Source organism: Vulpes vulpes, chromosome 9, assembly GCF_048418805.1.
Source record: "Vulpes vulpes isolate BD-2025 chromosome 9, VulVul3, whole genome shotgun sequence".
NCBI lineage: Eukaryota > Metazoa > Chordata > Mammalia > Carnivora > Canidae > Vulpes > Vulpes vulpes.
In genome coordinates, this window is record NC_132788.1 from 8,570,438 (window position 1) to 8,596,937 (window position 26,500).

At 42.2% G+C, this 26,500-nt stretch overlaps 1 protein-coding gene across 7 annotated transcripts in view; it reads right to left on the reverse strand.

Annotated features, from left to right (window-relative positions):
* ARMC9 (armadillo repeat containing 9) overlaps positions 1–26,500 on the reverse strand; it is a 150,329-nt gene that overhangs the window by 118,788 nt on the left and 5,041 nt on the right. For 3 of the 7 annotated variants that reach the window (XM_026006266.2, XM_026006269.2, XM_026006271.2), the window contains exons 2-7: positions 23,998–24,083; positions 22,459–22,584; positions 15,441–15,611; positions 13,707–13,862; positions 6,424–6,516; positions 4,652–4,676 (exon numbers count right to left, since the gene is read on the reverse strand). In XM_026006266.2, coding sequence (XP_025862051.2) covers positions 4,652–4,676; positions 6,424–6,516; positions 13,707–13,862; positions 15,441–15,611; positions 22,459–22,584; positions 23,998–24,048 — 622 coding nt within the window. In that variant the 5' untranslated portion in view covers positions 24,049–24,083. Of the gene's footprint in view, positions 1–4,651; positions 4,677–6,423; positions 6,517–13,706; positions 13,863–15,440; positions 15,612–16,045; positions 16,140–22,458; positions 22,585–23,997; positions 24,084–26,500 lie in introns of all 7 variants that reach the window. The other 4 variants (XM_072719182.1, XM_072719183.1, XM_072719180.1 and 1 more) reach the window with 2 other exon arrangements.

A 26,500-nucleotide genomic window follows, 5' to 3' on the forward strand; every position in this document is an offset into this window, starting at 1 on the left:
ATAGACAGAGGGAGAAGCAGGCTCCGTGCAGTGAGCCCAATGTGGGACTCGATCCCAGGACTACAGGATCATGCCCTGAGCCAAAGGCAGACACTCAACCGCAGAGCCACCCAGGCATCCCAACATCCCAAATTTTAAACAAAGAGATATATACAACTAAAAGAATGTCAGTGAAGGTCACAGAAAGTTTGCCCATCACTCCAGCATACATTGAAATGGTAACAAAAGTGATAGAGATCTCCCTGTGGCCAAGCCCGCAAGCTTTCTCTTCACATTTCTACCTTAAGTATGTTGCTTTTTTTTTTTTTTAAGTAGATGAGATTTAATTTTAGAGACCCCTTTGTTGCTCAAGACAAAATGATAGATTTTAAAATACAAAACTCTTTTTCTAACATCTAAAAATCTAAAATCAAGCTCTTTAACTTTATAATATAATATACTCTTTCTTCTTTGTATTCAGATATAAATCAGCTCTTTGCTATTTTGCTAATCCACAAGCACTGGATGAAGAAAGTTATGATGCATAACTACGAATATAAGTCATCATTTAAAAAATACCATTTAGGGCTTTGAATTCTAGAAAAACGGTCAGTTGCTCATTTTCTGAAGGAGTCAAATCAATTAATGACAGAGATGCTAAAAGATACTATCTCTACACCATTTTTAGATGACTAGGTAAAATAATAACATACTGTATATTCAACCTGAAATTTTCTTCTAAACTCCATTTTAAAATATAATTCCCTTTGAGAGAATTTTTTACTCCAATCACTTTTCTTGCCTTCTTTAAAAGCTCACAGAAATCTTAGCTTATCCACGAAATCTTCCTATCAAGATACACAGAATAACGATTTGCCCAAACATTCAATGTACAAAACAACACCTAAGTCTAGAATCAACTTAAATTGGGGGCGTGTCTGTGCTTTGTAATCACTGCAGCCATAAGTGTGGGAGGAGGGGACAAAGCGCTGACATCGGGCTGTCAGGACACGGGGCCTGGGCCCAAGCCCTTGGTACCAGTGTGCCCCGCAGTGCTAATCTCTGGTCTCCATGGCAATTCTGCATTGCTGGGGGCGGGGGGGGGGGCGGGGGGGTGAGGGGGGGAAGGGTTGTTTATTCAGCCACAGACACATGCTGTGCCTGCCAGCCTCAGTTCCACAGACATTCTGCTTGGCTTCCTCAGAAAACTCAATTAAAATCAAACCTACAGAAGGCTCAAACACTGTGGTCTCCTTGGTCTCCTTGGTGAAATCCAAAGGAAAGATATATAAAAACACACAGGCTCTTCCCTTTGTACTACCCCTCCTAGATTTATTTTATCTGTAAAGTTGGGCCACTTCTCAGAGACATGACTGGATCCTAGCAGAAAGTTATCCTTAAAAGCCACAGGGTATGTTGGGGTGACAAGGGCTGGCTGAGACTCAAGAATCAGGGAGGTTTCCACCACTTTCTCTCTGCTAGCACCAAGTTCAAAAAGCGAATCTGAACAGGGACTACACAGATTCAGTCAAAAACTAAGGTGATTTTCTGAGACTCAAAGGATGCAGGTGGGGTAGTGGTTTTAAAATGACTGCCTCGTCTTTGACACTCCTTCCTATCAAGAGGTAGAAGGTCACTCTCCTTCCTTTGAATGTAAGTTGGCCTTAAGAATCACTTCTAATGAAGACAATGTAGCAAAAATGACACTGAGTTACTTAAGAGGCTGGCTTAGGAAAGGTGACACAGCTTCCACTGGCTCTATGTGGGGACATTCACCCTTGGAACCCAGCCATGAGGAAGCCCAGGCCACATAAGTGTTCCTGTCAAGGGCCTCAGCACTGGCCACCAGACTTGTGCAGGTGGGCAAGGAAGCCTTGAAGATGGCTCCACCAGGCTCCATGTGCCTCCACGAGACACCGAGGGAGAACTGCCTGAGCACATGATCCCCACACCATGCAAGATGATGGCAAGAATAATAAGTGGACATTATTGCTTTATGCCACTGAGCTGAGACACTAGACTAGGCTGTAAAAGAAATAGAAATAGTAGCACAAAGGTGCATTTCCAGGAATTGCAGTGCAGGACCCAAATGCCTAGCACAATTTATGAATTCCCATTGGGGAATTCTGGAGTGCCTGGATGGCTCATTCGGGCAAGCGATGACTCTTGGTTTCAGCTCAGGTCATGATCTCAGGGGGCTGGGATTAAGCCCCATGTTGGGCTCGGTGCTCAGTGCAGGGTCTGCTTGAGGATTCTCTCCCTCTGCCTCTATCCTTCCCCCTGCTGTGCTCTTTCTCTCTCAAAATGGATAAATAAATTGCTTTAAAAAAAAAAAAAGAATTGCCACTGTTCTGAATATGAGAACACTGGCACAGGACCTACCCCAGCCAAGGCCCAAGAATTATACTTGAGGAGCTGAAGAAATCTGCTCAGACTTATCCTCAGACATAACTATAGTGGGGGCAGAGTAGCCTCAGCAAGCTCCAAGGCTATAGCCTGGTGACCCTTGGAGCATTCCACGTGGACCCCATGAAACCACACCTATGGCCCAGCTCCTCCACGTTCAGGCAAGGACTGATACTTCCCCATGAAGGCTCAGTGGGGCCGGTCCCTCTGAGCTACGGGGGTGGGACAGCCAGCAGAGCCATTCACACACTTAGAACTGCCGGGCTGGGGAAATGCAAGGTTATACAAGGCAGAAACATTCAGACTTTCTGCATCTGAAGCTATTGCCTCTGTCCTTGCGTGTCAAATCTAAAGCATCGCTCCTCTGGCAACATCCTGGAAAGCAAAGAGCTAAAGAATTTACTTATGCTTCCATTCTTTACAAAACTTTAACTCTCTTAAAAAAAAAAAACCAAACACCCCCAAAAAACAGGGGATCCCTGGGTGGCTCAGCGGTTTAGCGCCTGCCTTCGGCCCAGGGTGTGATCCTGGAGTCCCGCGTCGGGTTCCCTGCATGGAGCCTGCTTCTCCCTCTGTCTGTGTCTCTGCCTCTCTCTCTGTGTGTCTCTCATGAATAAATAAATAAATCTTAAAAAAACAAAACAAAACAAAACAGAAAAACAATGGCAGGAACTTTTGAGATCCTCTCTAACAGTACCCTGCCATGGGAAGGGCAAATGCGCTGTTTCATGTGATAAAACTCCACCTGCTGGGGACTGAGGATTACGCCACCAGCATCTACAGAAGGCTAACACTTCAGAGGTTTCATAACAGAGCATCAAAGCCAAAACTCAGACAAAGAATCACAATTGACTTGACGGTAACTAAAGTTTTTCTCACCTGACTGAAAAATGAACAGTTCTGGTAGAAAATGGTTAATAATGGAAAACCATAATTTTATTCTAAAAACTTAATGTTGGGATTCCTGCTTTGAATGCAAAAAAAACAGAAATGCTTCTAAGATGGGTGCTCCATATTGCTACGGAAATTAGACCACCATAGACTAGTGCAGGGTAAAAGTGAAAGATACTAAAATGCTTCTTGCCCCACCCACCCTGACGGTGTCCCCTGGCTGTGCTGCTGCAGTTACATCCCCTTGGGACATGGCTTCGATTCCCATCATCGCTCCACAGGCTGGTTACCTGATCTGCAAGACAAAGCTAACGCCAGCCCTTCTTCAGGGTGGGCCTCAAGGAGTCACAAATCTGATTGCAAAGTGCTTCATAAATACTTATTTTGGTTTTTAATTTTTGAAAAAAAACATTTAGACTTTTAGAGCCTTCATTCACTAAGTGCACCAATTCTCTCCATCTGTTTCTGTTTCTTTCTTTTTTTTTTAAGATTTTATTTATTTATTCATGAGAGACACAGAGAGAGAGAGAGGCAGAGACACAGGCAGAGGGAGAAGCAGGCTCCATGCAGGGAGCCCAACGTGAGACTCGATCCCGGGACTCTAGGATCACGCCCTGGGCCGAAGGCAGGTGCTAAACCACTGAGCCACCCAGGCATCCCCTCTATCTCTATCTCACTACTCAAAACTTGAGTTGGCAAAATTGTTCTTTAAAAAATGTTAATCTAGGGATGCCTGAGTGGCTCAGCTGTTGAGCGTCTGCCTTTGGCTCAGGGCATGATCCCGGGGTCTTGGGATCGAGTCCCGCATCAGGCTCCCTGAGTGGAGCCTGCTTCTCCCTCTGCCTGTGTCTCTGCCTCTCTCTCCATGTCTCTCATGAATAAACAAATAAGACCTTTTAAAAAATAAATAAATAAAAAATGTTAATTTAGGGCAGCCTGGGTGGCTTGGCGGTTTAGTGCCGCCTTCAGCCCAGGGCGTGATCCTGGAGACCAGCGATCGAGTCCCACGTCAGGTTCCCAGCAGGGAGCCTGCTTCTGTCTCTGCCTGTGTCTCTGCCTCTCTCTCTCTGTCTCTCATGAAGAAAAAAATAAAATCTTTAAAAAAAAATGTTAATCTAGGGGTGCCTGGGTGGCGTAGTTCGTTAAATGACTGACTCTTGGTTTCGGCTCAGGTTGTGATCTCAGGGTCTATGAGATTGAGCCCCACACCAAGCTCCGCGTTTAGCTCGTCGGAATCTGCTTGGAGATCTTCTCTCTCTCCCTCTCCTTCTGTCCTTTCCACCTGCTTGCTCTCTCCTCCTCCTCCTAGTCCCACTGAAATAAATAAATCCTTTTTTTTTTAAATAAAAAAAATATGTTAATCTGGATGATTTACCTTTGTTACTTTGTCCATTCTCCTTCTGGGATGAGAAAGAAGTTGAGGAAAACAGGCATTGAGGATAAAGCCCTCAGGGTCCCTCACATTGTGGGACCAATCTGAGAAAGGTACAAAAGAGACTTCTCAGGGCAATAAAAGCCTCTTCTTAATGTTGCTATCAAGAGCTGAGACTACTACTGACTTCTCAGTAGTTGGATGGTTCACTCTCAAGTGAATCCTCTCCTCTCCAGCTCAATTACTGCGGCATGTGTGCAACTCTTACACTATTTCAACAGGCCTCTATGTGGCCTCCTGACCCCCTTCCAAAGACCTTCTCCACTGCTGCCAAATGTTCTACTAAAAATGGAAACTGAACTCATACCTTTCATTGAAGGTATTCATTGAAGTGAATTGTCACCTCAATTTTAAATCTCTATCCTAAGGAAATTGAGGTTGGAATGGTGACAGCAAAGCACAGTAGCTCAGACCATAGACTCTGGAGCCAGACTGCCTGAGTTTAAATCTCAGCTCCTACACATCTGGCCACATGACTAAAGGCAAAATACTTAACTTGGTTGATTTGGGTTTTCTTAATTTTTTTTTTTTTTTTTGGTAACAGCCTTACTGAGATATAATTCACATATAACTCACTCATCTCAATCTTATATTTCAGTGGTTTTCAGTATATTCAGAGTTGTGCAACCATCACTACAATCAATTCTAGAACATTCTTGTCACCCCAAAAAAGAAACTCTATACCCATTAGGAGTCATCCTCATTTTCCCTACTCTCCCTGGGCCTAGGCAACAACTAATCCACTGATTAATCTCTACTGATTTGCCCATTCTAGACCTTTCATTCAAATAAAATGATATCATAAGCAACCTGTCATGTCTGGCTTCTTTCACTCAGCATGACATCTTCAACATTCATCCACGTTACAGCATGTGTTAGGACTTCATTCCTTAACATGCCCAAGTAATATCCTATTTTATGGATATGCTGCATCCTATCTCTCTCCATTCAACTCTTGGTGGACATTTGGGTTGTTTTCACTTTCTGGATGTTTTGAATAATGCTGTTGTGAATGTTCATGTACAAGTTGTTGTGTGGACATATAGTTCCAGTTCCCTTGGGTATATAGCTAGGAGTGGAATCCTGGGTCATATGGTAACTCTATGTTTAAACTTTTGAGTTCAAAAAATTGTTTTTGAAGCATATTTAATGGTATGGGAAATGCTCCCTCCATTTGATAAAAAATATTTAAAAATACACAATGTACAGGTATCTGTTTAAACATTACATACTTTTGGGTGTATGTATGTATACATACACAGAAAGTGCATTTCTGTGCTTTCCAAATTTTCTATGAGGAATATGATCAATTTTAAAATCACAAATAAAAAGGAGTGATTTTTTTTTAATGTAAAGAGCACGGTATTAAAATGCTTAAAATGTGCTTAAAATGCTTAAAATGTGTCACAGGCTGCTCCTGACTTACAAGACCTCACGCAAACCCTTTTGTCCAGGCCTTGCCTAGTCTCTGACTCTCTCTATTCTTCTGTTCCAGCAATACTGAATTCCCAAATATACTGTCTCAGTCCTTTTGCATGACCTGTCCCCTCTACCTGGAATTCTCTTTTTGGACCTTGACACACCCTCCTATTAATGCTTAATTTATCTCATCAATATGAAGGCAACACTAACAATCATCCTCTATCCATGAGGCAGCCTAAGCCAGGGTGCTACTCCAGCACCACAGGTGGTCTCCATCTGCTTCAAAAGGATACGTATAATGTTAAAAGCTTTGGCGTGTTACTAGCTTTAAAAATTAAAGCCAGAAACTTTTCCAACTTCAACTTTAATTCTGGAGTCCAAGAATCCTGAAATAAAAAAAGAAAAGTAATAAAAGCCCTAGATCATTAAATGCCAACAGCATTGTCAAATTGTGGTCTTTGGTTTAAATAACCCTGACACAGTTATTGAAATCAAAAGCAAGATGCCTTGCCTGTGGTGTGATGCTGTGAAAAATAGGTTTTAGGACATCTGACCAATTCATTTATAAAAGATTCAAATAACCACAGCAGGAGGAAAGAACAGAGTTCTTTCATAAACAAGGAAAAAAGAATCTTGTACATGATTTGAATATTTCATGTGATTTAAACACAAGCATAACAAATAACCTTATTAGGTTGAATGCCAAAAAGAATTCAGCAGCGTTGAAGCATACATGGTACTGGCAGGCATACATAGTTATCACTAAGTTACTGAAAGTTTCCCAAAGAGAAAGACTCATTTCCATAATCCTCATCTAGATAAGAAAAAAAAAAAAAAGACAGAAGCTGTTATCTGCTTTAAAAACTCCATCATGTCAAGAATTATGATATACTTTCAGTTTGATTTGTCCCTTAATAAAACATTACTTATCTCAAATAATGCTTATTGAAAGGAAAAAATAAGACTTCAATAGTAAAAAAAAAAAAAAAAAAAAAAAGTAACAAGCAATTATCTTTCACAGGACAATTTTCCTCATAGACTTCATATAAAAATATCTACCACCCAAACCAAGCAGTCTCTCAACAAGATCAGCAAGATCAGCAAGATCTCTAATATTCCTGCCTACTTACCTCTTAGGTCCTGCCCCACCCCAACAGGCCCCCATCCTTCCCCTGTTCTTCCCTGATTCCCCTCCCCAGTTCTGTGTCCTTATCCACACCTCCCACTCCACCCATTCTATTCAGTGCATCATCTGGCTTTTGGAAAAAATACTGTCTTATATTTTTAAAATATAAATATAAATATAAATATAAATATATAAATGTGTAATTCCCTGACATGGCATGACAGCTTTAGTTATAATGTGTGTGTTATGGGTTGAATTGTGTCCCCTAAAAAGATATGCTTAAGTCCTAGCCTCCTTGAAATGTGAGGTCATCGGAACAGGGTTGCTATAGATGTAATTAGTTAAGATGAGGTCATACTGGAGAAAGGCGGATCCTTAACCAACATGACTGGTGTCCTTACAAGAAACAAAATTTAGACACAGACACAGAGAGAAGGTGGGCCTGTAAAGACGGGGAATTAGAGTGATGCTGCCACAAGCCAAGGTACACCTGAGGCTACCAGAAGCCAGAAGAGGCAAGGAAGGATCCTCCCCTAGAGGCTTGGCAGGAAGCATGGCCCTGCCAACACCTTGATTTCAGACCTCTGGGCTCATGAGCTAAACGAGACAGTAAGTTCCTCTTATTTAAGCCACCTGGTCTGTGGCCCTTTGTTAGCAGCAGCCCTGGGAGACACTACAGCTCAAGGATTCTACGCTCAGCCATATTAAAAAAAAAAATTGCAGGGAAGGACTACTATGTTGGCCAATATAAAGGAAGACATCTTAAAAAACAAACCAAAATATTTGGGACATGTAGACTTCCAGTTAAATTGCTGTTGCTGATTACTATTTTGTATAACCAGCAAGTATTTATTTTTCAATTTAACTGTTTACCTTATGATGTTCTGCTAATAACAAGAATAAGACTGGGATAAAACCTCTCTGGGCAATGAATCCCTTATATTTTTCTTGACTGCTCTTATTTTTCTGTGCTTTCAGCTTTAGAACAAGAACATTTCCCAAGTCTGAAAGACACATGACTGCCCAGATCCCATGGGATAGGGGAAGCACTGGGCTGGTCCTGCTGTACTGCCTGCATGAAGTCACTCACCCTCTTTATCTCACAGTCTCTCCACTTGTGGAACATGGACTTTCCATGAGTGATTGTCTGACTTTTTTTTCCAACAGCAAAACCTTGCCCAGAACCCTAATACATGAAATGAATAAAAGCAGGGTATTCTTGTTATGTGGTATATATGTATGTATACACAGCGATAACATTTAGTAAATGGTGCTGCCATACAGAATATAATCATTTTTGTGTATTGAGTTGGTATTATCTGGAAACTTTTGTTAAGTTTATAATCATTAAAAATGTAGTGGTTAGGCATCTGTCTTTGGCTCAGGTCAAGTCCCAGGGTCCTGGGATTGAGTCCTGTATTAGCCTGCTTCTCCCTCTGCCTATGTCTCTGCCTCTCTCTCTGTGTTTCTCATGAATAAATAAAATCTTTTAAAAATGAAAAAAAAAAGCAGGGTATTCTTGTGGAGGAAGGGGAGAGCTCCATGCTTGACTCCCCTGCCTCCTCTCTCTCTCTTGCAGAGCCCACGAGAATTCCTTCTTTCAATTTTCACTAATTAAGCTTGGCTTGGTCCTTGGCACCTAAGAACCCAAAAGTTTTTCTGGAAGTAATCAACTAGAGAAGTATCTAAACATTTCTGCAAGAAGATATTCACTGACAAACACTTTGCTGAAAAGAGCTCATTACTATCTCTACAAAGAAATTTCCTTTTCTGACACCTCAGCAGAAAAGATAACCTGAAAGAGCAATGAAAACAACTAAAAAAGCTGGATAAGTTAACCATCTTTTAAAACACATCCCCAAGAAAGGAAAAGCAGAGACTAAAAATGACAGTTTTTCCTCTAAGGACAAGTTGGAGACTAGAAGACCTCACACCTCCTAAGCTCTAAGAGTTGTTGTGGTGCAGACGACAGAAGGCAACAGGATCTAATCACAGTGAACAGTCTAATAGGAGACCTTAGCACAGAACTGGGAGCCCTAAGGGCTATACTATCAGGAAAAGTCAAAGACAAACCAATTCACTGCCTAGAAGGTGACAGCAAGGAAACTGACCTGTCTTGACCTTAACATTAGGTAGAGGAGAGGAAAAACCTCATTTAAAACTTCATAACCCGGGGATCCCAGGCTGGCTTAGCGTATTTAGCACCTGCCTTCAGTCCAGGGCGTGATACTGGAGTCCTGAGATCGAGTCCCACATCGGGCTCCCTGCATGGAGCCTGCTTCTCCCTCTGCCTGTGTCTCTGCCTCTCTCTCTCTCTGTCTCATGAATAAATAAATAAAATCTTAAAAAATAAAAACTTCATAACCCAAACTAGTCCCATTAAAGACTGTAGCTGAAACTGACACTATCTGTGTGCTTCCCAAAGCCTTGAGCAAAGATATTTAATTTAAAATTATCGTGGGCTGGTAATGCCCTAGAGAGATGCAAATGCAGATCTTCTCTGAAAGAACTAAACTCCACTCAGGCCTCAAAAAACTCTCACAAGTCCCAAGAAAAATAAACTCATTGTCAAAACTCAAAGTAACAAATTAAAAATAAAGGTATAAGGCACCGTGAATGAGAACCAGCAGAAGTAAAACACAGCAGGATCAAATCTACAAAGGCCCTGATATTAAAATTAATAGATAAAGAATATAACACAAATGTATGGTAAAGAAATTTTAAAAGAGGCTTGAAAATATGAGCAAAGAATAAGAAACTATAAAAATGACCCAGTAAATTTGTTTTTGTTTTTTTTTAAAGATTTTATTTCTTTATTCATGAGGGACACAGAGAGAGAGAGAGAGAGAGAGAGAGAGAGGCAGAGACACAGGCAGAGGGAAAAGCAGGCTCCATGCAGGGAGCCCAACATGGGACTCGATCCCGGGTCTCCAGGATCATGCCCTGGGCCGAAGGCAGCGCTAAACCACTGAGCCACCTAGGGATCCCCCTGACCCAGTAAATTTGAATGAAAAAACAAAAAGAACTTCCCTTAACAAAAGCTAATAAATGAAATTATAAATTCAATGAGGAGATTAAAAAACAGATTAGACATAGTTTGACAGGTGAACTTGAGAACTAGAAAATAAGTATGAATAAATCACTCAGAATACAGCTGAGGCAGAGATCACAAGATGGAAAATACAGGATGGCAAGAGACATGGAGGGCACAACACTGAACATTCCTGACTCTACCTAACTGTATAGTTCATGATGGTTAAGATGGTAAATTTTATTTTATCACAAATTTTTTAAATTAAAAAAAAATGGACAAGATAGAAGAAACAAATCTAAAGTAGATTTAATCAGATATGTAGATTAAATGTAGATTTAATCAGACATTTAGAAAAAGATAATAAAGAGGATGGGGGAGAGGCAATATATGAAGAGAAAACAGAATCTTCCAGAGTTGTTGAAAGACACAAGAAGTCACAGTCAGAAGCCCAACAAATCTCTAGTATAAACAGAAATCTAGGGGCACCTGGGTGGCTCAGTGGTTGAACGTCTGCCTTTGACTCAGGTTGTGATCCCTGGGTCCTGGATGGAGTCCTTATCAGGCTCCCTGCAGGGAGCTGCTTCTCCCTCTGTCTATGTCTCTGCCTCTCTGTGTCGCTCATGAATAAATAAATCAAATATTTTTTAAAAAGAAAAGGAAGGAAAAGAAATCTATCCCTAGACACACCAGAGTGAAATGACACAACCTCAAAGGTCAGAGAAACAAGACAGATCACCTACATGGGAACGGTGGTTAGACGCATGGCTGACCTCCAACAACAACAATGGGAGTAAGGTGATAACATCACCTTCAATGTCATAAAACAAAATAGCTGTCTGGGACGCCTGGACAGCTCAGTCGGTTGAGCGTCCAAAACTTGGTTTCAGCTCAGGTCAGGATCTCAGGGTTGTGAGATCCAGCCCATATTGTGGGGTCCGAGCTCAGCATGGAGTCTCCTTGAGATGCTCTCTCTCTCCCTGTCCTCTGCCCCTCCCCACACACGCATGTATGCTCGATCGCTCTCTCAAAATAAATAAATAAATCTTTAAAAAGAAAGAAGGAAAGAGAAAGAAACAGAAAGAAAGAAAAAGAAAGAAAGAAAGAAAGAAAGAAAGAAAGAAAAGAAGAAAAGAAAAGAAAAGAAAAGAAAAGAAAAGAAAAGAAAAAAAAGAAAAGAAAAGAAAATGGGTATAAATCTATCACTTTGGACCCGTCTGAGAAAGCAACAGACACATTTCAGACGGGTGAGGACAGAAAGAAGAGATCTTCAGCTACAGGAGGCTCTAAAGGATGTATGTGAAGCAGAAGAGAAAATGATTACAGATGGAAGGTCCTTAATGCAAGATAGAACAGCAAGCACAGTTATGGGTACATAGAAGAGTAAATCCATACATACACAGATTGCATAAAATAGTAAGAATCTATAACATGTGGGATTACAGTATATCACTGAATACTTGACAAGAACAGCAGGTGAGCTGGGAAGGGGATGAAGGAGGTGAATGCATTCTATGGTCCTTGTGACGGTCAGGAAGAGGAGGAAGACACGAACTTTAGATCTTATTTTGCACACATACTCAAGTATCTATCATGTCCACTGAAAGGACATAATGTAGAGTAGCAAAAAGGGGGAAAAATGGAATAAAAGGACTCCCCATGAATACTGAGCTCTGCAGACTTGGAATGCCAAGCCAGAGCAGGTGAGTCACCTGCTGCAACCTGGGTCGGACCATCCCTGGCATCTGCACCCCACCTGACTTCAGCTGCAGCCACACTGCTGTGCCATCATCTTCATAAACAGAAGCCATCACGATGAGAAAATCCAACATTTCTTTTCAAGTTTCACCGCCTTCCTTAACCATGATGTATTTTCAACCTTCTCAGAGAGGAAGGGAGCAAAACTAAATTTGGATGGACAAAAAAAAATCAAGCCTAGAATTCAACTTAGGCGGGATGCCTAGGTGGCTCAGCGGCTGAGTGTCTGCCTTTGGCCCAGGGCATGATCCTGGAGACCCAGGATCGAGTCTCATGTCGGGCTCCCTGCATGGAGCCTGCTTCTCCCTCTGCCTGTGTCTCTGCCTCTCTCTCTCTGTGTCTCTCATGAATAAATAAATAAAATCTTCAAAAAAAAAAAAAAAAAAAGAATTCAACTTAGGCTAATCTACAACAAACCTGCTGTGATGAAATCAGCCAACTCCCTAGACTTCAATTTAGTGGCTACTATTCGGGAGTGCTGACAGGTGTTTGACTAAATTATAACAGAATAGGGGACAGAGATATACCGGGTCTGGAAAGAGAAGTGCATCTGTTGTTCAGTGGCACAGGAGTACTCTCCAAACATGCTCGGAAACAGTGTGAGATCTTTCTTTAGAAAAAGCCACTGCATCACAATTATTTAAGTCTTTTAAACACATTTTCATAAACTTCTCAGGGGACATCTTAATTTTATTAAGTCCACAAAAATTACCAGAATGGATAAACACTGATAACAAATAGTATGCTGAAATGTCAATGATGGTGAAATGTAACAATTAAAGGAGCTCCAGGCAAGCAGTCTGAAAGAAGTAATAATAGTACACAACCAGATCATCAGACATATGCCAAGTGAGATTCTGAATACAAATTAAAATGTGCATGGCCAGCAAGTCTGTAAAATAATCTAGTTTCTTTTTTTCAGGCTACCAATTTTCTTCCATTTTTTTGTTTATAAGATTTTATTTATTTATTTATTTATTTATTTATTTATTTGAGAGAGAGAGAGAGAAAGCGCACATGAGTGGGAGGCAGAGGGAGAAGCAAGGCTTCCTGCTGATCAGGGAACCCAACGCAGGCTTGATCCTAGGACCCCAAGATCATGACCTGAGCCAAAGGTAGATGCCTATAACCAACTGAGCCACCCAGGTGCCCCCAGGCTACCAATTTTCAATGAAACTGAATAAAAATTATCCTTTCGATAATGAAAAAGTATGCATGGAATGGTTTTAAGAAGTAAGGACATTTAAAAATAGTTACATTAGTCTGGATTAACAAGTCTTTTTTTTTTAAAAAAAGACTTTATTTATTTATTCATGAGAGACAGAGAGAGAGAGAGGCAGAGGCACAGGCAGAGGGAGAAGCAGGCTCCATGCGGGAAGCCTGATGCAGGATTTGATCCCGGGACCCCAGGATCATGACCTGAGCCAAAGGTAGATGCTCAACCACTGAGCCACCCAGGTGCCCCTGGATTAACAAGTCTTAATACAACCCAAAAAAATCACATTTTATGGCACAAGCAAAGTTAGTCAAAGAAAATTATCTGAAAACAGAAGCAATTTTTCATTTTTTTTCACAGCATCATTCAGAAACGACTAGCATTGACAAGGTGAAACCGCAATGCCGCCCAGGGTCCGATCCAAGATTCAGAGGCCATCACTCACCTGGAAGAGCTCTTTAAATGAGGGGTGTACCATGGGATTGGGAACAAAAGGCAGAGCATAGAAAGGGAGAAACTCTGTGGTCTGGCTCAACGCTGCCCCTTTGGTCTCCAGGTAGGTTCTGAAATAAGAAATCCTCTCATCCAGGTCCTCTTTGTCCTGCAAAGAAGGAAAGATGCTCACTTGGGGTCTCCTGCTGGATGCCCAGTCCCCCGTCTATCCACCCTCTCTCCGAGGCTCCTTCAGTTCAACCACGTGCCTGGTATCCTCCCCACCTGGCTGAGCAAGCACGCTATCTCCAGTCATTCTAACACCGCCCCTGATTTCACCCCAAATTTTGTCAGGAATTTCAGAGAACTAGATAAATTGTTTGATCTGTGTCCTTTTACTTTATAATTGGCATGGCCTCATGTCCTTAAAGTTCTTCATAAACATCATTTCTACTGGCAGGACAAAATCTCACCTGTGGGTCTATCACAATTCACTTAACCAACTCCCCCAGTACTAGACATGTACATTGTTTCCACTTGGCACAGATCATGAACATGAGCCTGCATTCCCAGGACTCCCTCAGGAGAAGCGTCTACAGGTGAACAGGTGGACCTTTACAGTTTTTTGAAACAGAAGCTTCCATAGCATTCCTCCTTTCTTTGCAAAGCTAACTAAGGACTGATCTTGCAGGCTTCACTGGTTCCACGTGTGATCTGAGGCCACTCAACCCCTCTCAGGTTTTGATTGCCTCTTGTGCCTCAGTGAGGTCGGAGGACTTGAGCTGCTCAGCCTGGAATCAGGCACTCTCCCTCCCTACCTGGCCGCACCAGATATGGGCACCCTGTGTATGTATGCTCTTCTAATCAACACATCTCACCCCATCTACAATGTGAAGCCCTCTTCTGGACACCAGGCTTAAAAAATACATGATGTTCATTGACTTTTTTTAATCTTACATCAAAATAAAATAATTAGAAAACAGAAATAAATAAAAAGAAAGTGAAAATCCCCCATGATCTCACTCCTCATGACCACTGTCTTGAAGAACAGGAATGGCTACCATGACATACTGTGAAGCTGCTCTGTCCACCACTGACCTATTCTGAGGCACCACCTCCCAACATCTTACTAAGTGAAAACCGGTGCTTGGGGGCAGTAGCTAATGCCAGTAGAAGCCACTAAAGAAACGTACGTGGTCAAATGTCAACATGGCCCTGTTCCCTTCTCTCATTTGCTCTGCACCTGGAGGCTCAGCGGCCACAGCGGCAGGTGCTCTCAGCTGTGCCTGCTGCACCTCTGTGGAAGGACTGCAGAGGCTACGTTCAGCCCACCGTCAGACAGACCTTCACAAACAGGCACATCTCCACAGCTTAAGCCTACACTTCTCTTCTAACAGACTAATATGTGGTCTCAGTGGGTGTTCTCTTAGACATGTATTTATGTTAATACATGTACATATATTTATGTTAAGTTGCCAAATAAGGAAACTATTTTGCTGGGTTTTCAAAAATTTGAGGCATTGAGGAAAACCATATAGCTTTCAGTACAGAAATTATTAACTTTCCATATAAATGAGAAAATAAACTTCTGGGAATGAGACAGAAAATCATGCACAGAACACAAGACTCCTTGGATACAATATGATAAAATGGCCACAAAACTAAATTAATGCTCATTTACAAAACAAAGCTAACATTCCCCTTGAACACACCATTCAGACCCACCCAAATCACAAAGGGAACCTACAGGTCTCCCTATGGAGTGTTTCAGAAGATAGATGGCAAAATGGATATGAAGATAGAATTCCAACTTCTGGGCAAGGGAGTCATGATCTCGGATGGAACTGGGAACGTGCTCCTCCCACAAACTGAAGAACACCTTCTGGTCTCCATTGTCAAATGCAGTAATGAGGTTCTTCTGTGGAGAAGATATCAGCCTGAGCCCCAGTCATAATAAATGCCCGTTCTCCCAACACCCCAAATTCTCACAGTCTACCCAATACCCTGCATACCCCACACACTCCATGCATGGTTCCAGTGTGATGAAAACTCAGTCTCCTTCTCAAGACAAGAGACAGAAAAACATAGAGCTCAATGGCTTCAAGTATCTTAGGCTGAGATTCCCGCAAACCAACCCTGGTGGCAAAAACAAGTCTCGACTTTACAAGGAAGAGATAAAACATTTAAGTCTCTGAAGTGGAAGGCGCCAAGCATAGGCCAAGGACTTGAGGCCAGAAAACTCAAAGGCACATAAACACACTGAAGTCCCCCTGTAGACTTGCTGATCCACAGCCTGTGATCGATAAAAACCAGGCCAGACCCAAAGCACAGCCAGGCCTCAGCAGAACTTACCTCACATACAGAAGCTTGCTGACGCCCAGCTGAGTCCTGGAGTGACAGCTCCAGTCAATCCCAGGCCTGGGTGTTGGGTGCTGCCATTTGCTCCCTGTCGTTAAAGCATGTCCCATCAAGATGGCACTTGGGAAATGACTACAGATCCCAACACACCCATACAGGACTGTCTATGTCCACCAATTACAGAAACAGGGACACATAGGCTGGAGATGGAGGAAGGAGCAAAAAGGCCTGGTACTCTTCCAACCTCAGGGCTCTGTGAGCCTGACTATGCAGGGCAGTTTCCAAACCTACTATGCAAACGCTGAAATAGAGAATTCTTGGGAAAGGAGGGGGCAACTGTCATGCCACCAGCCTCACAACAAGAATGATAAGTGACCCACTGAAAATACCTGCTGCAAAATTTTGCAGATTTAGGTGTTAAGGCAAAATGGACAGAACATCCTAACAATCCCAAACCATGTGATCCATATTATTTTCCTTACTGTATCATATGCTCAAGATTCTAAGACTTATATTTTGTGCTCATTTGCAAAAGTTTTTCTTGGACTGGATTTTCTGTAGAACCTCCAATCCACACCCCCCCCCACACACACACAACGCCATTATGCATCACCACTAATTGGTCATTGTTCTTTTATACTTTTTTTAGATGTCTTTATAGTTTTCCTCCTTTTTTTTAGGTTATTTAGAAATAAGCTTGTTAATATTATAAAATGGGAACGTACTGCACAAAGTTGTAGTGTCTGGTTATGCTTAAAGACATTCATTAATAAAGAATCTTCAGGGGAACGCCTGGGTGGTTCAGCAGTTGAGTGTCTGCCTTCAACTCAGGTCGTGATCCAGGGTGCCAGAATCAAGTCCCACATCAGGCTTCCTGCATGGAGCCTGCTTCTCCCTCTGCCTCTGTCTCTGCCTCTCTCTCTCTCTCTCTCTGTGTCTCTCATGAATAAATACATAAAATCTTAAAAAAAAAATCTTCAAGGTGCCTGGGTGGCACAGTCAGTTGTCAACCAACTCTTGGTTTTGGCTTGGGTCATGATCTCGGAGTCAAGAATCTTTAACTGTGATTATTACAGAAATTTTTTCTACCATGTGATCAAGAACAACTAAATATTACCCTACTCTGGAAGGTCTTCGCTCCTCAGCCTTGGAAGAAGTAAAGGACAGCCTGTCAACAACCATGGGAAGGGAGGTGCCCAAATAAAGTACAAACAGTCAAGCACTGCCACTTCTGGAAGAACTAGGAGAAACCCCATTACCGACTGATACAAAGGTGAAGGGGATCTTCCCAAGTGGCAGTGCTGCTGGGGCCTGACCCCACTCCAGGCTCACCTCTGCTGAACTCTAAGCAAACCCTGCCATCCCTGCAAGCCACTCTCCCCAGAGAAAGCTAGTGACCAAGAGCTCTTTGTGTGAATGAGTTGAGTGCAGAGTCTTAAGTATTTTAAGGCTTCGAGTCAAGGTATTTTCTTATGTGGCTTGGCAGGGTCCACATGTTCAAATGGACCATGTAGAGTTTGTTCTGAATTCTTCATTTGTAGACCTGGGACCACAAACCTTCCCTGTATCATTATAATCACATCTAAAAGCCATCCTACGGGCAGCCCGGGTGGCTCAGCGTTTTAGTGCCGCCTGCAGCCCAGGGCATGATCCTGGAGACCCAGGATCGAGTCCCACGTCAGGCTCCCTGCATGGAGCCTGCTTCTCCCTCTGCCTGTGTCTCTGCCTCTCTCTCTCTCTCTCTGTGTGTGTCTCTCGTGAATAAATAAAATCTTTTTTAAAAATTAAAAATTAAAAAATTAAAAATCATCTTAACTTATGATTCATATTCTGTACCTGAAAACAGTCACTGCATTTAAAATAATATCGACATACAAAGCAATCCAGTGTTATAACTCATATAGTCAGAAATATTAGTGATCTCTAATATAAACCATGATCCCAGCCAGAGTCACCAAGATTAGAATATTTACACACTATCAAAAATAACTTATAAACACACACACACACACACACACACATCTTACAGAACTGTGCTTAGGGAAATTCTCCATTTGTTGAGTGCCACTGACACGATATTTTGCTAAGCTGCTGTTTCAGGTATTTTGTTCAGAAGAGCTATCATAGTAGGCACAGCTACTTATTGAATGAGCAGAAAACATATGCTTGTGGCAATCAGAAAGTTTCGAGGTCTTTCAAGTTATAGAAAAACAGACCTGAATACATCTGAGAAATGCAAACCCAAGCCACAAGATATCACTTCACATCCATTAGGATGACTACTATCAAAACAAAACAAAACAGAAAACAACAAGTATTGGTAAGGATGTGGAGAACTTATAATCCCTGTGCATTGTTGAAGGAAATGTAAAATGCAATCACTGTGGAAAATAGTATGAAGTTTCCTCAGAAAATTAAAAATAGAAGTACCATATGATCCAGTAATGCACTTCTGAATATATATCCAAAATAACTGAAAGCAGAATCTCAAAGAGGCATTTGTACACCTACATTCACAGCAGCACTATTCATAATAGCCAGAGGTGGAAGCAACTCAAATGTCCATTGGTGGAGGAATGGATAAACATAATGTGGTATAGACAGATAATGAAATATCCTTCAGCTTTAAAAAGAAACACTGTCACATGCAACAACATGGATAAACCTTGAGGACATTATGTTAAATAAAATAAGCCAGTCACAAAAAGAAAAATACTGTATGATCCCACTTAATATGAAGTATCTTAAGTAGTCAAATTCACAGAAACAGAGGTAGAATGATGATCATTAAGAGTTAGGGTTGAGGGCAGCCCGGGTGGCTTAGCGGTTTAGTGCCACCTTTGGCTCAGGGCGTGATCCCGGAGTCCCAGGATCAAGTCCTGTATCAGGCTTCCTGCATGGAGCCTGCTTCTCCCTCTCCCTGTGTCTCTGCCTCTCTCTCTGTGTCTCTCATGAATAAATAAATTAAAAAAAAAAAAAGAGCTAGGATTGAGGGGATACAGGGGTAGTATTGTTGAATGGGTATAGTTTCAGATTTGCAAGATGAAAAAGTTCTGGAGATCTGTTTCATAACAACATAAATATATTTAGCACTACTGAATTGCACACTTAAATAGAGTTAAGATGGTAAATTTGTTATGTGTTTTTTAGTTTTTTAAAGATTTTATTTATTTACTTATTTATTTGAGAGAGAAGGAGAGAGAGAGAGAGAGAGAGAGAACACAAGCAGGGGGAGTGGCAGAGGGAGAGGGAGAAGCCGGCTCCCTGCTGAGCAGGGAGCCCATTCCAGGACTCAATCCCAGGACCCTGAGATCATGACCTGAGCTGAAGACAGATGTTTAACCGACTGGGCCACCAAAGCATCCCTGTTACGTGCTTTTTAAATCACTATTTTTTAAAAGATTTCATTTATTTATTTAGAAAGAGAGTGTTCAAGCAGGGGGAGGGATAGAAAGAGAGGGAGTGAGAGAATCTCAAGCAAATTCCATGCTGAGCACATAGCCCATCACAGGGCTTGATCCCACGACCCCAAAACCATGACCTGGACTGAAATCAGGAGTTGGTACTTAAAAAAAAAAAAAAAAAGAGTTGGTACTTAACAGACTGAGCCATCCAGGTGCCCCTAAATCATAATTAAAAAAAGAAAAAAAAAGTACCTGAAGAGGCATTTAAGTATTCTCACATTCAGCTGGGGCTAAAATGTGGTCAAACCTGATGCAAAAAGTATACAGCAGCCACTTCTGGAAGTGATAGCTACACAAAGAAGTTTCAGGATACAGAACTTATCCTGGTTATGTGGAAGTTTCATGGAAGATTCTATTTTGCTAGTTAGCTATTGAGAATTTGCTAGATCCCTCTCAATGTTACCTTTAATTAAGAGATGCTCACATATTCTTCCACCTTGCAGGGTAAAGGCGGGTGGCCCTCCTTCATTTTGAAGGAGAAACTAGGTGCTGAGTGCCCAGGAGCAAGGCTGAGATGCTGAAGAACAAGCATTACTCTGATTAAGAGCAGCTCTGTGTCCATGTCTAATAATGGCTATATTCTGGTTTCATGTTCTAAAAAATTTGCTCTGGGGTCAGAGGTGCTCTGTCAGGCTGCCCACTGTTGCATCCACAGAGGAGTCTGTGTCTGACACAGTGGCAGTTCAGTGTCCAGGTGCCCAAGGCCTGGAGGGACACTGAGCAGAGATGCAGCCCCAAGGGCCACTCTAACAGTGCCCCACTCAATGGTGCCCCGTGCCAGGGGAGCTGGGGACCAGGAACAAATGGATGGTGGCTGCAGCCTGACCCCCAGCTCATCAATCGGACTCTCAAAGCAAGTGTCAAATTTTTCTTGGAAATAGAGATATTGAAACTAATAAAGTTATTAAAATAACAAAATCACGCAAAGCTGAACTACGCTGCCTCACAGCTGAATGTGATCAACTACGCTGATCAGGAAGCAGTATGCTCTCTTGTCACTGAAGGAGTTGAGCTCAATCAGTCATTTACATGGAATGTTACAAATGAGATGGAGGCATCAAACAATGGATAGAACGAGGACTTTTAAGGTCCTTTCTAATCCTGAGAGTTGAAGACTGTATAATGCCTGTCCTCTGCAGCCCCTGGCATTCCTGGAGCTGCTCAGGCTCTCTCTTCTGGAAACTGCCTTGTCAGTAAGATTCTTGCTCCCTGTCCCCTCCAGCCTCCCCCAACTAGAATGCAAGTGCCTAGAGGGGTGAGCTTTGGTTTGGTTCACCACCGTGTCCCCAGTGCCTAGAATTCATAACCTAAAACTCCTCAGGATGGAAATCACATTTGTTTCAGTTCCTAAGCATTGCATGATTTCCTCTTTTTCTTCTTTCCAAGAAATGACCTTAAATAGGGCACTTGATGTAACGAGCCCTGGGTGTTATATGCAGAGTATATACATTTGAAACTAATAATACACTGTATGCTAACTAAATTGAATTTAAATAAAAAATTTTAAAAATAAATAAAATAGGGATGCCTGGATGGCTCAATTGGTTAAGCATCTGCCTTTGGCTCAGGTCCTGATCCTGGAGTCCCAGGATCAAGTCCTGTATCAGGCTCCCTGCAGGGAGTCTACTTCTCCCTCTGCCTATGTCTCTGCCTCTCTCTCTCTGTGTCTCTCATGAATAAATAAATAAAATCTTGGGTAGCCCGGGTGGCTCAGTGGTTTAGTGCCGCCTTCAATCCAGGGCCTGATCCTAGAGACCTGGAATCGAGTCCCATGTCAAGCTCCCTGCATAGAGCCTGCTTCTCCCTCTGCCTGTGTCTCTGCCTCGCTCTCTCTCTGTGTGTCTCTCATAAATAAATAAGTAAAATCTTTTTTAAAAAATAAATAAAATCTTGAAAAATAAATAAAATAAAAAATTAAAATAAGTAAAATAAACAGAAATGCATGTATGTTAAAGATACTATGTCACAACACATTTCCTAGGGAAGGTACTCAGATTAAAGATGACATTACTGGGGCACCTAGGTGGTTCAGTTGGTTGAATCTGACTCTTTTTTTTTTTTTTTTAAGATTTTATTTATTTATTCATAGAGACAGAGAGAGAGAGAGAGAGAGAGAGAGAGAGAGGCAGAGACACAGGCAGAGGGAGAAGCAGGCATCATACAGAGAGCCCGACATGGGACCCGATCCAGGGTCTCCAGGATCATACCCTGGGCTGCAGGCGGCGCTAAACCTCTGCACCACGGGGGCGGCCCTGAATCTGACTCTTGATTTCAACTCAGGCCATGGTCTCAGGGTCGTGAGATAGAGCCCCTGGGCAGACTCCTTGGTCAGTAGGGAGTCTGCCTCTCCCTCTTCCTCTGCCCCTCCCCCTGCTTGCACACTCTCCCTCTCTCTAATGTAAATAAATAAATCTTTAAAAAAAAAAAAAAAAAGGATGACATTACCAAGTCACACAAAAACACCTGAGTATCTAAAAGTCACTCTGGGGGTGCCTGGGAGGGTGCCTGGCTGGCTCACAGTTGGTAGAGCATGTGACTCTTGATCTCAGAGTTGTGAGTTCTAGCCCCACATTGGGCATAGAGCTTACTTTAAAAATAAATCAATTAATAAAACAAATAAGGGCAGCCCCGGTGGCTCAGCGGTTTAGCGCCACCTGCAGCCCAGGGCGTGCTCCTGGAGACCCGGGATCGAGTCCCACGTCGGGCTCCCTGCATGGAGCCTGCTTCTCCCTCTGCCTCTGTCTCTGCCTCTCTCTCTGTCTCTCTCTCTGTGTTGCACATGAATAAATAAATAAAGTCTTTAAAAATAAATAAATAAAACAAATAAAATAAAAGTCACTCTGACCAAGTTACCAGAAACAATTCCAATATTCTGTAATAGCATTTCTTACAAGTTGGGAACATCTCGATTATTGACAGAGATCAAAAAAAGCAAAATGTTACCTGGATGATCAATGATTTGGAGTCCTTTAAAGAGCCACCTGCTGTTTTAGATAATGGCTTTCCTTTCATTTTGCATTCTTTTGAAAATGTTTTCAAGGTGTCTTCAAATTCGGCAAAATCTAAGTACTATAAAAAAAGAACATAAATGTATATACATTTCTCTATTTTAACATCAACAAAGCAACTGTCTTTGATGGAATTGTACAGGCTCAGTGTTATCACCGATTTATAATGGGGTTAATGAACTGTCATCTTTGGGAGAACTTAGGATCCAGCTTATAATTTACTTAATTGACACACATACCAAAAGCCTAGAAAGGCAATCACAGAAAATGCTTATTTACAGAAAATAAATTTGTTTTCAGAAAGAAAATGTGAAAAAAAAAAAAGAAAAGAAAGAAAATGTGAGCTGCATGACTCATTATCAATGGAAATAAACTGATGTTTTCAGCAGTCTGGAAAAGGCAGAAGTGATCCTCAGAAGGCCGGCTTTGGGTCTGCTAGGTCTCTGGGAATTTGCTGCTGAAACAGGCACTGGAAAGAATTCCTGTCCTTAAGGACAGAAGCCACGCCACATTAAGAGACAGGTACCATCATTGGTGATCCTTAAGCACAGCACTCATGCTCACCACCTATCCCGGGATGACCCTCTCCCTGGCTTTCCCTACCATGCACTCTACTTAGGCTCTCCCGCCCTCCTTCTGTTTGTGGTAGGCCCATCTTTTGGTTTCCACCTCCTCTGAGTGGCCTATGTCCCCAGGCCCTGTCCCCAACCCTTTGCAGTGATGGCTTTAAGAATTTATTCACGATCACACCAATGAACTCCAAAGCTGCGTTTCCAGGGTAGATGCCTCACTCCACTGCCACGGCTCGCAGTGCCTCGTGAATGGTCTAGTCACAGACTAAAAAAAACAGCAGCAGCAGTTTCTTTAGCACCAACTATGTGCTAAAAACTACGTAGAGAATATAAACAAGCATAAGGTGTGGGCCCTGTCCTTTAAAAGCTTTCAGCGTAGGAAACCTAAATGTCCACCAGGCAACAAGTTAAGTAGATACGGCCACTCAATGAAAATTCTAAAGCATGAAGAGTATGAGGCAGATCACAGGAAGATATTCACACTATACTATTGATAGAGAAAAGCCAAGTTTTGGAACAATGTGTGCAGCATTGTTCCATTTTGTAAAACAAACTATAGATGTGTAAATATATTTTAAATATTCATGGGAAAAAAAAGTCTGGAAAAATAGATTAACCCACTAATGGTGGTCACTGCAGGAGTGGAACAGGGAAATGAACTTTTCATACTTCCACACTGTTTGAATCTTTACCATGAGCATATGTTACTATTACAATTTTCTCTAAAGAAATTTTTACAAGGGGCTTTAAGATTTCAGTTGAGTTAAGAAAATTTTTTAAAAAGTATCATGCTATATGATAAGGATAGAAAACACGTTATAAGGCACTATAAAATTTGTTGTATTTTAAAACACAAGTTTTCAAGATCTCTTTTTCTGCAACCTGTGTTTTGTAGAACATACCTCTTTCACAAGTCCAAGTAATTCTGATTCATGAGCCAGGATATCCCCCATATTGAACTGTTACTGTTAATTCTCACAGCAGAAATCTGAACAAGGCAAAAGTATAAGAGAAAAGCTTTCATTTCAACCATCTGTGAAATCATAAAAAGGTGGCTGTGGTGGGCTGAATGGCCGCTATCCTAATCCCCAGAACCTGTGAATATGTTAAGTTGAATGGCAAGAGGGGATTAATGTTGCACGTGGAATTAAGGTTGCTAATCAGCTGACCTTAAAATAGGGAGAGTGAGTATCTAGGATTATCTGGTGGACCCAGCATAATCACGGGGATCCTTATAAGGAGGCGAGAGGGTCACTATCTGAGTGGCTGCACTGCTTGCCCTAAAGGTAGAGGAAGGGTCCCAAGCCAAGAAATGAATGCAGACAGCCTCTAGAAGCTCAGAAAGACAAGGAACAGATTCTCCTCTGGAGCCTTCCCAAATGAACAAGCCCTGTGAACACCTTGATTTTTAGCTCAGAGAGACCCATTTTGGACTTCTGACCTCCAGAACTATAAGATAATAAATCTGTGTTGTTTTGGGGCACCTGGGTGGCTCAGTGGTTGAGCTTCTGCCTTTGGCTCAGGGCATGATCCCGGGATCCTGGGCTCAAGTCCTGCATCAGGCTCCCCAGAGGGAGCTGCTTCTCCCTCTGCCTATGTCTCTGCCTCTCTCCGTGTCTCTCATGAATAAATAGATAAAAATCTTTAAAAAAAAAAATTTGTGTTGTTTTAGGTCACTTATCTGATGGTAATTTATCACAGCAGCACTAGGAAAGATGGAGGCTAATGTCCGAAGTAATTCCTTCTTCCTTGACAACTACTTAAAATGAATATGAAAAAAAAAATGAATATGAACATGGCTAGAAGGTGGTGTCAATGAGAATCGAGGATTGTAGTGAGACTGGGAAAGATTATTCTTCTTATTTGGTTTTCTAATGTGCCATAACATGTTATGCGTAATTCAAACAGTCAAGACCACAAAGTGCATTTTAGAACAAAACAGAATTTGATAGGGTTCAATCGTTTACCTTAAAGAAGGATATGCATTAAAATTAATCTGATAGAAATGAACAGAACCTCCAAGTAAAAAAATAATAACCATTCACAAAAAGATGAGATACTACTTTTTTGCAAGAAATCTTTAATGTTTTCCAAAGATCACAATCATTTACCCTCACAATAATGGGGGAGGAAGTGGTGTCCATTTACACAAGTGTTAACATACATACGGTCATGCAACAGAATGCATTATGTCAGTTTTTGTTTTTTGTTTAGAGAGAGAGCACGTGCACACAAGCTGTGCGGGGGCGGGGCGCGGAGAGAGGGCAGTGGGGGAGGGCAGGGGGACAGAGAGAATCTCAAGCAGGCTCCACACTGGGCATTCAATCTCATGACCCTGAGACCATGACCTGACCGAAAACTTAGAGTAGGATGCTTAATCGACTGAGCCACCCGGGAGCCCCACAGTCAGGTTTTTTAAAGTTATATTTATGGATGGACAACATCTATATACATTTCCAAACATTTAAATAGATAAAATATCACGAACCGGAGATCCCGGGTGGCTCAGCAGTTTACCACCTGCCTTCGGCCCAGGGTGTGGTCCTGGGATCCCGGGATGGAGTCCCACGTCGGGCTCCCTGCATGGAGCCTGCTTCTCCCTCTGCCTGTGTCTCTGCCCCTCTCTCTGTGTCTCTCATGAATAAATAAATAAAATCTTAAAAAAATATGTCGCGAACCTTTTTATTTTTTTATTATTTTTTTATTTATTCATGATAGAGAGAGAGGCAGAGACACAGGAGGAGGGAGAAGCAGGCTCCATGCAGGGAGCCCGACGTGGGACTTGATTCTGGGACTCCAGGATCGTGCCCTGGGCCAAAGGCAGGCGCTAAACCACTGAGCCACCCAGGGATCCCTCGCGAACCTTTTTAAAAAGCACTTTTTACTTTTTCTGTCCCCAGGTGTGCCCAAAGCTGCTACTCCCGGTGCCCCACTCCCAGGCTCTTCACCCACACTGGCTGCCCATCACACCAGAGGAATGAAAAGGTCTGGGCACTAATACTAACCGTCCCATTCACTGGCACCTGGTCTGGGGCAAGTCACTAAAACTTGGGGCCTCCTTCACATGCAAAAAGTGGAGAATTATCAGATCTCTTATAGTTACAGGAACATGATTCTGTAACATTACATTTGATCTGCCCATTAGAGTCCATTGACTTATTTGAGCACAAGTCAGGGAGATTAAACGTAGTAATTTCCTCCTTTTCATTCTCTTTGTCTCACTATCATTTGTGGCTTCATCTCCCCCAAGGTACAGGGACACAGTCTTCCATCCCTTCTGTCTCCACTTGAATTTCTATCCTATTACCTAGTGATCCTTCCCTTCCACACTTTCTCCTCTGCTCTGTTAACTTGAGCCACAGCGGCTGCCATGTGGCTGCACTCACTGGATGTCCACAGCACATG